We start from the raw sequence: 12,759 nt of genomic DNA on the forward strand, positions 1-12,759 counted from the left end.
ATAAATTTAATCATGACTATAATCAAATAATTATCTTTTCTTTGTACTTGAGTGTAAACATCTTTCTTTTTGTACTACCTTTATACCTTCACCAGTAGTTGCAAATTTATTTAAATCAGGTGTGGCTGATAAAGCAGCTCTAGGGTTTATACTTGCAGCTGCACTTCGTATTTTACTTGCTATTTCTAATGTTCTTACTGGATTATTAGCAACCTTCTTTCCAAAGTTAACCGTAGCTCTACTAACACTTTTAAAGAAATCTTTCAATCCCTCTGCTTCTATTGTTGCATCAGATACTGTGATTGATTTATTCCTTCCACATTTAGTGCAGGATACTCTTAACATTTTAGTACCTTTTGAAGTAATAGCTCCACTTATATTATTAGTACCACTATAATGTCTGCCACCAACACAAAATGAATTAGTTTTGAACTTATTTAACAGACTCATTTCTATATATATAAAATAATGGAAGTTAAAAAGTATAATCCTTTTGTTGTTATTAAGCCTTAGCCTAAGCCTAGGGTAACACCTAAAGCCAAACCCAAATCCAAACTGAACTTGAAGCTAGAGGCTTAGCTCTAGAGAATAAAAAGAAATTAGATATTATTTATGCTAAGGGTTTTGTTTAGACTAGTAGGAAATAGTTTGATTATCATTGATTCAGTCATTGTTTAGTCCTTGGTTAAGTCAATAAATATACCATTTATTATAACTTAAATTTAACTAAGACTATGTTTATTATATAATATCAACCATCTTATTACCATCACTATTAACACTAATAATTTTTCTAGTTAATACTAATGCATGACATATAACATCTGCAATTGCAGCACTAAATTTAAAATTAAGTTGTATTGGTTGTGGACTTATATGATCACTTTGATATCTGGTATCGAATACACATATTCTATAACTGTTTTTGAATAATCTATGATTTATATATGGTTTTATATTATGTGGTAGCCCATTATAATCTTTATTAAAGCTAACAATTTCTTTAAAAGCCTCAATATAATTATTGGTACCATAATTAATATTAATTCTATCTTCAGGATAAAACTCACTGCCAATCTTACAATAACATTCAGTTACATTCATTATATGAAATGTACTTGCATCATGAGTTTGTTCATTAACATTATTATTTTCATAACCAGCAATTATATATTGTGGTCTTTCCATACCACTTTCAATACCTAGATTAAACAAGAAGTTAGTAGCATTGGGTACTTTCTTATAAAATGTCTTTCTTTCATAATAGCTAAAGTCTAAATTATTCTTTTTAATTGAGCCCTTTTGCACAATAATTCTATTGTCATTACTGGGATCAATACTGGGCACACACCATGATATTTCTCTAATTTCTATATTAGCATCATTACCAACTGCAACAGAACCAGCATTAACTCTAAATAGAGCTCTATCTTTATTATTTCTTTTTAATATTAGTTTAAATCCTAAACCAAATATTATCTTTTCTAAATCATTTACGAAACCAAATAGATCACTCATCTTAATCATCATATACATATGACCTCGTTCTGCAGCAATATGATCACCTTTAAGTTGACTATCTCTATTTCCTTGATTTCTAACGAAACCACTCTCATATTCATCATCAGTACTTGTTAATAACTTATACATCAATAGATTAGGATGACAATGATCTACATACTCAATGGTTCTAACACCACAAGTTTCAAGTTTAACTGAACTAAACAATGCCATCATACCATAATTAACTAATCTGATGTTAGCATCATTAGCAGATACATCACCAGCATCATCTTATACAACAAATTCTATATAGGAATCACGCAAATTTAAGTGATTCTCTTCTCTATTGAGAATGATATAAATAATGGTATTAACCGTATTCAATGTTGCTAGATTATTTGGTTTATATTTTATAAACTTACTTTTGTGTATATCATTAATATAACCATAAGTTGTATCCAAATTAAAATCCATTTTTATAAAATAAAAGTTTAACTTTTAATTATAATTAAGACTATAATTATGACTATAACCATAAATATAATCTAATATTTGAATTAAAAAAATGACAGACAACTTAATTCTATATGAACTACCAAAGATACATGATGCCTTAACTAAAACTAAAGAAGAACATACACGTAACTTTAGAATGACAAAGCCAACAGAAAAGTTTAACTTTAGTGAACCTATACTTATTACAACAAAATTAGGTTTTATTTAGATTATCGGTTTATAATTCAGTGTCTAATGTGAATAGGAGAAATAATCAATTCTTGTATGCTAGTACTGTTATAGAAGGTGAAGAAGCTTTACCTCAGGCTCCTAGTTTTGACCCTAACTTTACCCATAACCCTAACCCTATCTCTACCTCAAGCCCAAATATTACATCTATACTTAATTATAAATATAAAGGAATCCCATTGCTATATTCAACTATTATACCGGGAGCATATGAGCTAACTGACATAGCAGAGTTAATAAAAGACGAAACTGATGGTAATGTTATAATAAAACCTGATAAGAATACGATGAAATGTTTAATGGAAATAAAACAAGGAGCACTCAGCTTTGAAATTAAAAACTCAATAGCCTCATTTCTAGGATTTAGAGAAAGAGTTTATAAAAAAGGTAAATATGAATCTCAGAAAATTATTGATATTATGGGTTTCAATAATATTAACATTCATTGCAATATTATATCTGGAGCTAAAGATAAAGGTAAAGATACAGATATATTATATACTTTTAATCTAACTGAACCACCAGGTTACTTGATAAATATTATACCAACCAATATCTTGTATTTTAATGTAACTAAAGATAGAATAGAATATATAGAGTTTCATATTAAAGATGAGCCTGGAAGACCTATAGACTTTAATGGCGATGTATTAAGTTTTAATTTGCATCTATGTTAACAGCTAAACTTAGACTTAGACCTAGACTTAGACTAAACAGTTCCTATTTCCCTAATAATCATAACAAATTTGAACTAGTATTTTTTCCTTAAGAAAAGTTTAGTATTAAATGTGATGAATGTAAAAACAAGTCCTGGGCTCAATGTTGTAATTGGTGTCAGAGCAAACCATATCAACGTTTTGTATGTAATAACATAGAGAGATAAACATGATCATTTACTAGAACATTTTAATAATCCTGATCAATGTCTAACATGTAGAAAGTGTAATGTGTATAAACATATCTCCCAGTATAGATCTAAACAATTCTATTGTAGGTTATGTACATATCTCCATAAATATACTAAAGAAAGATTTAGAAAACATGTAGAATCCCTTACACCATATTCACAGATTAGTATAGTTATAAATTATAATTAAATATCTACAATACTCTCCAATCCGAATTAATTCTTAGGTTACCATTAATATTTTTATTTTTAGTTATATCAATGACAATGTAATTATAAGGCTCTTTCCATACTTTATTACATATATTAGCAAAATCATTATAACTAATTTCAATATTATTAAAGAAATTTTGTTATATCGATGCTAGGACTTTACCTCTTTATTCAAAAAAATAAATAGTTTGCAATTCTCTCTAGCACTCTGCCTATCCAGAGAGAACAGGTTTGAGAACAGGAAGATATATCATATTGCATTTATTATGTCTACCTCTACAAAAGTATTCATTAATAACTGGTTCTTTGGCTCTAACATCACCTAACATCATTAGTTTCTTAAAGTCTTTCGGTAAATTATCAGGAGAGGGTAAATCTTTTATATCTTTAATAAATTCTATAATTGCTTTATTGTTTATTCTTTCTAATCCATTGTATTGATCTCCAGTAGGTCCAATGATGTATAGCTTATCGAAAATATATACTAGCTAGAATTAGTTTTTTTAAATAAGAATGTCTTACCACATTCATTAGGCCCAGATATTATACATCTAAAGTTATCTGGGAATTCAGCTTCAGTAATTATATCATCATCATTTAGCCATGATTGTAGATCTTCATTTATGTTTATAGAGATATCACTAGTAGGGGTATTATTGTTAGGTTTACCCTTTTGATGGGGCTTCGCCCATGTTTCACCATGTTTTTCATCCCATATATATATATATATATATATATATATATATACATATATATATATATATATATATATATATATATATATATATATATTGTCTTTATCATCATTATCATTATTAGTAAAGCTACTTCGTAGATCATTATCATTATCATTATCATTATTAGCAAAGCTACTTCGTAGATCATCTGCGAAGCAAGTTCCCTGATTAACATTATCATTAACATTATAAGCAAAGCTACTTCGTAGATCATTATCATTATCATTAAAATTATTAGCAAAGCTACTTCTTAGATCATTATCATTAACATCTGCGAAGCAGGTTGGGGTACCAAGGACTTCGTCCCTTCCCTGATTAACATTACAACCTAAACAAAAACAATCATTATATATTCCTGGATATTTACATTGATTAACTAGAATATTTAAAGCACTTTTAACTCTAAATCCTCAATCAACAAGATAGATCATGTAATAAGCCCCACTATAAGATTCATCATATTGGTTTTTTGTTTCATTAGAGCCTAGATCAACATATTCTTCTAAAAATAATGGTGGGGTCTCAACACCAAAACTATCAAAGTAATACACAGGACCACCTTCCCTTCTTATAACTAAAACCCAATGTGTACCATCAGTTAGATGTAGATTCACAATAATGTTGAAGTTAGGATTGGCAATCTGCGAAGCAGGTTCCCCGATCGGCGAAGCCGTTTTACGGATACTATCTGGAGTTTAATCTCTCATTACTATTTCAATTGGTGTTAGACTTATATCTTTTCCTATATCTTTTATTCTGATATCGCTCATAGCACTATTATCAATATTAACTTTATTTTTGAATTCCTCAAAAGTTGGAATAAGCATTTTTATATAATAAATTTAATAAGTCTAAGTCTAAGTCTAAATCAAGTCTATATTTTATATATAAAAATGGAGACAGGTAGCGCAGTTATTTTTCTCATTTTCTTATTTGGAATTTGTTATATAATATATGATTCAATACCAAGTAAATATACAAAAGTAGAAAGCTTTGGTGGATTTATGAATAGGAGTCTAGTTAGATTTGAATATGAAAAGTCACCATTACATACTATTGTTTATGGTGGAACTGGTACAAGGAGAACATATTTTATTGGTCAATACTTAAAAATATACTAAGACCAAAACCAAAACCAAAACCAAAACCAAGACCAAAATCAAGAACAAGCTGAAAATATAGTTATAGTGTGTAAAGATGACAGAGACTGGATAGATCCTGAGTCTAATAAGTTTTATACTGGGTTTAATAAATGTGATATAAAGTTGATCACAAAAAATAATATGCATAAATTTCAAAATTGTATAATCGTACTTGATGATATGGGTGATAGGTTTAATAAGGATATAGATTATTTTTTTACTGAAGGTTGACATTCAAATATTCAAATGATTGTAATGTGTCATAAACCAGCTCAAATAATTAAAACGGCAAGAATGAGTTGTGATACTTTTTATTTAACAACTTATAATGGACCTGATCTATTTAAAAACTTTAATGAGATATATAAATGTGAACATGACTTTAGTAAAATAATTAGTGAGATAAATAGTAAACAGTATAATTGTACAGATGGAATGTCAGATGAACTTCGTTATGGTATAACTAAATACAATAAGAAGGAAAATACTTTTATTATTATTAATAGTAATAGAACAATGATATATGATTCAAGAGTTGGTTTCGTTGATTTAAAAGCTCTTAGTTTGAAGGATGAATTAGAAAGAGAAGAGATAAATAAACTTATAGCATATATGAAACCACTCATGATAAATGCAACAGATAGAAATACCCTTAATCTTGAGAACTATCAGCTTTATTTTAATAAACTTCTTACTTTAAATAATATTAAAATTCAGAATGATGTTTTAACAAAAGAGATGGTGAAAGAAACAATTATCAAATATTGTTGGAATTATAGGTTGGGGTTTAGTTACAACTAGTTATTTTTATCCTGATTCAATAATAAAAACTGTTGGAGCAGCGGCAATGAGTGCAAGTAATATGTTGAATAGAGCAAACACTTTGGTTAACGTTGGATATGGAGAAGATCTGCCAAACAGGTTCCCTTTTACACAAAGTGATTATACTGATCTAGGAAATAGCTTTGCCAATACACAAAGTGATTATACTGATCTAGGAAGTAGCTTTGCAAATACACAAAGTGATTACACTGATATAAAAAATAGTTTAGTTAATGAAGCACGTAAACTTATTACACCCTTAGAAAAAATACAAGAAGAATATATAAATGAAGAGATGGGAATTTTGAATAGAAAGGGAGGAAAGTTTTTAACCAGACTGTATGTAAATAATGAAGAATTTAGAGAAGAGATTATAAATTTTGTTAGAGATAAAAAAGAATTAGACCTTGAATTGATTTTAGATAAGAGATGTAAAACTAATACACCCAATACGTTAGGAAATAAATATTTAGGAGAGTGTATCACATCTAGAGATAATACTAAAGGTTTAATTGAAATCATGGCTAAATATTATCAGAGAAATGATTAGGTAAATATTATAGTTTACCCTATTATAAATGCTTTTAAAATGTTTAGAGTGTAACTGTAAATATGGAAACATTGCTTGTTTCAAATATCATTATGAATCATGTCATAAAGATAAAACTGATAATTGTGTGTGTGGTAATATAATATTAAGTGGTATTTGTGCTAATAGTTTTTCTCCATGGGGTTGTTCTTCAAAAAATGAATCTAGTTCTAGTTCTTGTTCTAGTTCTAGCTCTAGTTCTTGTTCTAGCTCTAGTCCTAGTTCTGGTTCTGGTTCTAGTTCTATCTATGACCCTAACTCTAACTCAGACCCTAACCCTAACCCTAACCTTAACCTTAACCCCAGCCCTAACCTTAACCTCAACCTTAACCCTAACCCTAACCCTAACCTTAGCCCAGAAGTCTTAATTAGAAGTTGTTATAAATGTAACTATATAAAACTACTAACTGATTTTGATGAGAGTAAGTATGCATGCAGAAGTTGTACTTCAGCTAAAGTTAATTGTCCATATTATGCTTCTGTCGTGAGATATGATGGGATACGGGCTCGTGTAAAGAAATAACACCCAGATGTAGATATACCTAAAGGATTTAGTAGAAATTTGATTGAGAAAACAATTAATCCTAGTTGGCAAAGCAAGACTGTAAGTCTTTTAGTTATTAGCCAAACTGAGGAAAGTTGTTCGTGTAAATATTATAATTTTGTATCATTTCTTATTAATAATGTGTTGAATATAGAAAAAGTAAAAGAAAATATAAATTTATTGAAGAGTATAGATAATTTGAAATAAAAAAAGATAGAAAATTTTAAAAAATATCAAAAAAGAGGGAATCACTCTTTAAGAGCGAAAAAGAGCGATCTTTCTACTGGGGGATTACCCCGAATAAGAGTGAATCGCTCTTAAAGAGTGAAATGTAAATTTTGCTTTGATTTTTTGATTTTTTGTTTTATTTTTGATTTTAATTAATTTCTGTTTGACTTTTGATCGAATATAGAGAGAATGTATAGTAGTGGATAAAACAAGGAAATCAACAAGCAGTAAAATTTCGACATGCGCGATTTGCGTTTGGAGAACAGGCCAAATTTTGCTGGTGGTTGATTTCCTTTGTTTTATCCACTACTACTATTTGAGCAAAATATGAAAACAGAGAGTCCAATAGCTTCTGCAGAAACTTTGTAAAAATTAAAGCATTGGAATTCCAGGTGACAGGTTGTTCACCATAAAAGAAATCATAAGGCATAAGGTGCAACAACTTATGTTGCGCCAATTTGGTAGCTTTGTCCGCAAAACATAGAACAAAAAGTCTGTACAACCTCAAAGGCTCTGAAGAATGTTAAATTTGTTGTCAACACAAAAAGGAATAAGGAATTTGAAAATATAATGCTTAGACCCGAACACAGATTTTAAAAATTACATCAAAAATGAAATCGGGTTATTGTTTCCAAAAAATGCTTAATAAGTATAATTTGTTAGTGAACCCAGGGTACGGCTAAATTGGTCACCAAAACTTCGAGGAAGAGAGCTTAGTTTGAAAGATTGATCTTAGACATGAAGAAGTGAACCTTATTTAGGACATTAAGTTTAGGGCAAAAAACAGACATAGTTAGAATTCTTAATTTTGGGATGTTTTTCGTTTGTGCCCCCCCCCCCCCCCGGTACGTTATGCTCCCCAGTTATAGAGCACGTGCCATTACATAGTTAATCATTATATAAAAATATGGCACGTGCGTCGGGGGGTGCAAAAAGTACCCACTTAGCTTGGGGGGGGCACAAAAAGAAAAGATCCAAATTTTGACACTTGAATCGAACCAATATAAATATACGGCTGCTTCGCTATCGAAGTCGGAGACGTTTGGTTTAGTTCAACTCCTGTATATTTTTATAACTCATGTAAAAATTCTCTTTTACTAATCTGCAAAACAGTGCTGTTACTCCAATTTCATATTAAATTCAACAATTTCGTACATTGGGGCTCTCTAAATACCTTAGAGCTAAAATTTTGTTGTATCATAAACTGATGTTCGGAAACTGCAGAAGTTTGCGACAAATCTTTAGGCTGCAGAAAACTGGTTAAAGTTGGTTACATCAAATATAATGCAGAAAAGTTTCCAGCGTTACTGAGAGATCCAATCAAGAAAATATTACTCAAGCGATTGTAAAAATTTTTAAATAGGATTAAAAACGCTCCAGTTGTTTTGCAATAGATCACAGAAATTGAGAAATCAATGCATGCTCGTCAAAAAAGGTATATAGTTTTTTCTGTCTTTGCTACCATATTAAAACATATCTAGGTTCTGTGATTATTTGTAATCATGCAAAAGAATTTAATCTAACCGCTGCCATAACCCAGTAAAGCAGCCATACCACCGTAAAGCAAAGTGAAAACACTATCCGAACTCTCAAAAACGTAGATTTGGTATTGAACGTCACCTAACTACTCGTAATCGGATACACATATATGATTATTAGTGTTCATGATTTTTACTAATCATTGCAAGATCATTCTACGAATATTTGTACGTCTTTGATGGAACCATAAATCATCTTCGTATGATTACCAAGAACGTTCATCCCGGTTAGCCGCATTTGGGATGCAACAACATTTTTTATTATCATTTATTTTGAAATTGAAGATATGAATTGTCTGGCGCTTTATCATATTTTAAATCTTTCATGTAGTTTTTTTTCAATCTGAATTTTATCAACTTGTATTTAGAAAAAGGAAGGTTACGTACCTAACTATCTAATCTGTGTATCAAAAACATAGTTTTTAAAGAGATACGAATAATGCTGCTGGGAATTCAAGCCTGTATTGTTCCTAATGTTTTACGACTACTGTCGTGCAATAAGTGGTTGTATATGTTACAAACACAAATTGATCGAAGGGTTTCACGATATTTGAAATATTTTGTGCCCAAGACAACGGTAGTTACCGCGTGCTCTTGTCTTGTGTTGTATGCAGGCCAAGACGAAAGAGCAGAGAGCCAAGCGTCGTTCCTAATTAGGACGAAGAAAGTTTGCGCAAAAACTTTCATCTAAAGACGTTTATCTCAGGTCTTCACATTTCGGTCTCGCTTAGGGTCTGTTCCATCTGGTCAATGACCTGGACAAGTCGGTCTGGCCAATAACTGTCTTGGGTTGCCGACCTCATCGTCGGTAATAATATGATATCCTGGTTATTCAAACTGAGACCCACTACGCGTAACACTCAAAAAGGGACTCAAATGCAAATATTCTCCCAAAATTACAAAAAGTTATTTGAATTGAAATGAGATCGACTGCAATTGTTTCTGCTCTGTTTAAGGTCAACACCAGCTGGTGCAAGACGTCGTGAAAGATTTGTTCAAACTCTACAAGGAAGGAAAAATTAAACCAGTGATCGACTCTACCTGGGCTATGGAAGAAGTCACCGATGCAATGACCCGAATGCAAGAACACAAAAATGTCGGAAAAATTCTACTGGTTGTTGGGCAGATGCCTAGGAATGTTGGCGAGCAAAATGGACCCGATTTGCGCTGAGAAGGGAGACATTCGTGAACTAAATCCACCTATTTAGATCAGTGGACATTTAATAAACAAATGTTTGCTGTTTTTTCAACATTCCAGCAAAGCGTACAACATAAGAGGTTGTCACGCAGGCTTTTTGCTAAGTGCATCTGTTCTGTTTTGACCCTCAGCTTAGAGCGCATATAATTTTGGCGTATATTTTTTACGCGTGCTGTCTTTTACTAAGTGTGTGCTATGTAATAACTCATAGTTTGTAACTGGGGTCATAAAAACATTGTTGGGGGGGGGGGGGGGCAAAACAGAATTGATCTAATTGCTTTACTTTTATCTACTTTCTCGTGCAGATTGAAATTGCTCTTGATGAACTAAACTTTAAAAGAATGATCTTGATAGCATTACGTAACCCCAAGACTAATCGCCCATGAACTGTTAAAAAGCAGGAAATTCATGATGTCAAGCGAAACAAAATATATATAATGAAATCAATGATTCGCTACAATCAACCAATCATTTGTTTTCCATTAAGCATAATGTTATTTCAAAAATTATTTTCTCTTGTATTTTATGAAACATTGCATCGTTTCTGTAAAAATTAGTGTGTATAAATTGCATGTCCAGTATTCAGCTGCAAATTTATCAATTATTGTAATAAATTTCACTTTTTAAACCAATTTTGAATTTTAATGTGCTGTAAATGTTTATTTTTAAATCAAATTACTCAAACATTCAAAAAGCAAAATAAAAGTCATACTCATTTGTACGCTCGACTTGATATTGTAAATTTTTAATTTATTGATGGAAAGCATGTCTGATAATGAATTAAAAATGTTATATCTGATGAAATGAGCAGTGTGAGCCGATCAAGTCCTCTATAGAATCTAGAAATGGTTGTTTTTGGCTTAGTCCAGGTTTAGCGAGAAATGATGTAAGATTTGCTATGATTAGCGCTGAAAATGAATATTTTTCACCGCAAAGTATCTTTAGCGCCAGTATCTTCAGCGGCGAATGCGATAAAAGCGTTGAGTTTTTGAAAAAAAAGAAGACAACTTTGCAGAACAATTCCTCCCGTATTGTTATATTTATTAGCAGCTTTTAGCGCCGATACCTCAACCCAGCCTTCCGGGATTCAACAAATCTGAAACCTATCGAATGTTCTTCTTCTCTCTCCATATCATTTCCCCTTTTGTGGCGCAAATCTACGCGCAATTTGGTGCAATAAGTAAATTGATCGAAATGTTTAATCTTTTCCGTTTGTCCCCTAAACAGTACCTTATGCACCCCCCAGTTACACAGCACGTGTCGTTGCAGAGTAAGTCTTAATGTAAAAATATTCCACAGGCGTCTGGGAGGATGAAAATAATATGCACCCAGTAAGCTGGGGGAGCACTAATGGAACAGATCCAAAAGTTTATTGTTGCAAAACAGATAGAACAACGTAAATCGACAACGTATGTTGAAATCTTCTTCTAAACCGTTATATGATAAACTGTAACTTCAAAAATATATAATAATAGTTCTGAAAAATCGAAAAAACTATCCTCCTCTTATTATGCCTATGGCAGATCCGCAAGCGTCCAGACAGATTGTAGTTAAAGTCTTCATTCTACAGAAATGAGGGGTTGTGGTAGTTTGGTAGCGGTGGTTGTGATGTTGTTGTTGTTACTGTGGTGATGGTGGTGATGGCGGCGGTGGTGGTGGTGGTGGCGGCGGAGGTGGTGATGGTATCTTACATTATTTTGAGGGGAACTTGAGGAGTAATTTCTACGGGCAGAAGCTAGAGTCGAGGACTTCGTTCATTGTTAAGCCAAAATCCAGATCAAGTTTTGTTCTGAAGCTTTTCATTTACATCTGGTTCCATCTGAATTCTTTTGAAAATTATGGTGGTGGTGGCTGTGGCGTTTGGTGGTTGTGGTATCTTACATTATTTTGAGGTGAATTTGAGGTGTAATTTTTACAGGCAGATTCTAAAGTCCAGGACATCGTTTAGTCCAAGACTAGCCAAAATCGAAGACGATTTATTTTATTCCAGCCAAATTCCAGGACATAACTTAACAAATGCTGCTCATCCAGGATAGTATTTTAATAATTCCAATTTTAGACTGGGGTAACTGCTTCTTCATGTAAGGCTTCCCGGATTAAGACGACGCTGATAATTAGTTATTCTTCAATACGTCTTAAAAAATAAAGTAGTTGGCAGGTTGTCTGATTAAAAACTGCAAAATAAATTATTGAGACACAGATGTTAAAAAGACCACTTGGACTAATGACACAGTGCTACTAAAAAACAAAGCTTGAATTCTATCCCAGCTTTTTAATCAATCAAAAACATCTTTTAATAAACAGATTTTTATCATGGTTTAGTTAGACTGAACTCTATTCAGTCATATCTGAAAATTACATTCTAAAATTAGATATAATAAAAAACTACATTAGCCAAATTTTATTATTAAATATTACCAGGTTGACTTAAAACTTAAAATTGGTAACATTAAGAGTAACAAATGATGTCACGCACTCACAAACTCAGCTATTGAGCGAAGAAGTCTGTAGTCTGAAAAAAGTGTTCTCATTGACTTCATGTCCTTGACAAGTTGATATCAACAATAAAGAACAAAAAAATAAGGTAACAAAAA

General features: G+C 31.5%; 1 protein-coding gene across 3 annotated transcripts in view; it reads left to right on the top strand.

Annotated features, from left to right (window-relative positions):
• LOC142358768 (synaptic vesicle membrane protein VAT-1 homolog-like) overlaps nt 1-10,360 on the top strand; it is a 56,938-nt gene extending 46,578 nt beyond the window's left edge. For 2 of the 3 annotated variants that reach the window (XM_075410347.1, XM_075410346.1), the window contains exon 6: nt 9,924-10,360. In XM_075410347.1, the coding sequence (XP_075266462.1) occupies nt 9,924-10,138 (215 nt within the window). In that variant the 3' untranslated portion in view covers nt 10,139-10,360. The remainder of the gene's footprint in view (nt 1-9,923) is intronic. The other variant, XM_075410345.1, reaches the window with a different exon arrangement.
• Nucleotides 10,361-12,759: the final 2,399 nt, after the last annotated feature.

This window comes from Convolutriloba macropyga, chromosome 2 (genome assembly GCF_964194025.1).
Source record: "Convolutriloba macropyga chromosome 2, txConMacr16.3, whole genome shotgun sequence".
Taxonomy (NCBI): domain Eukaryota; kingdom Metazoa; phylum Xenacoelomorpha; order Acoela; family Convolutidae; genus Convolutriloba; species Convolutriloba macropyga.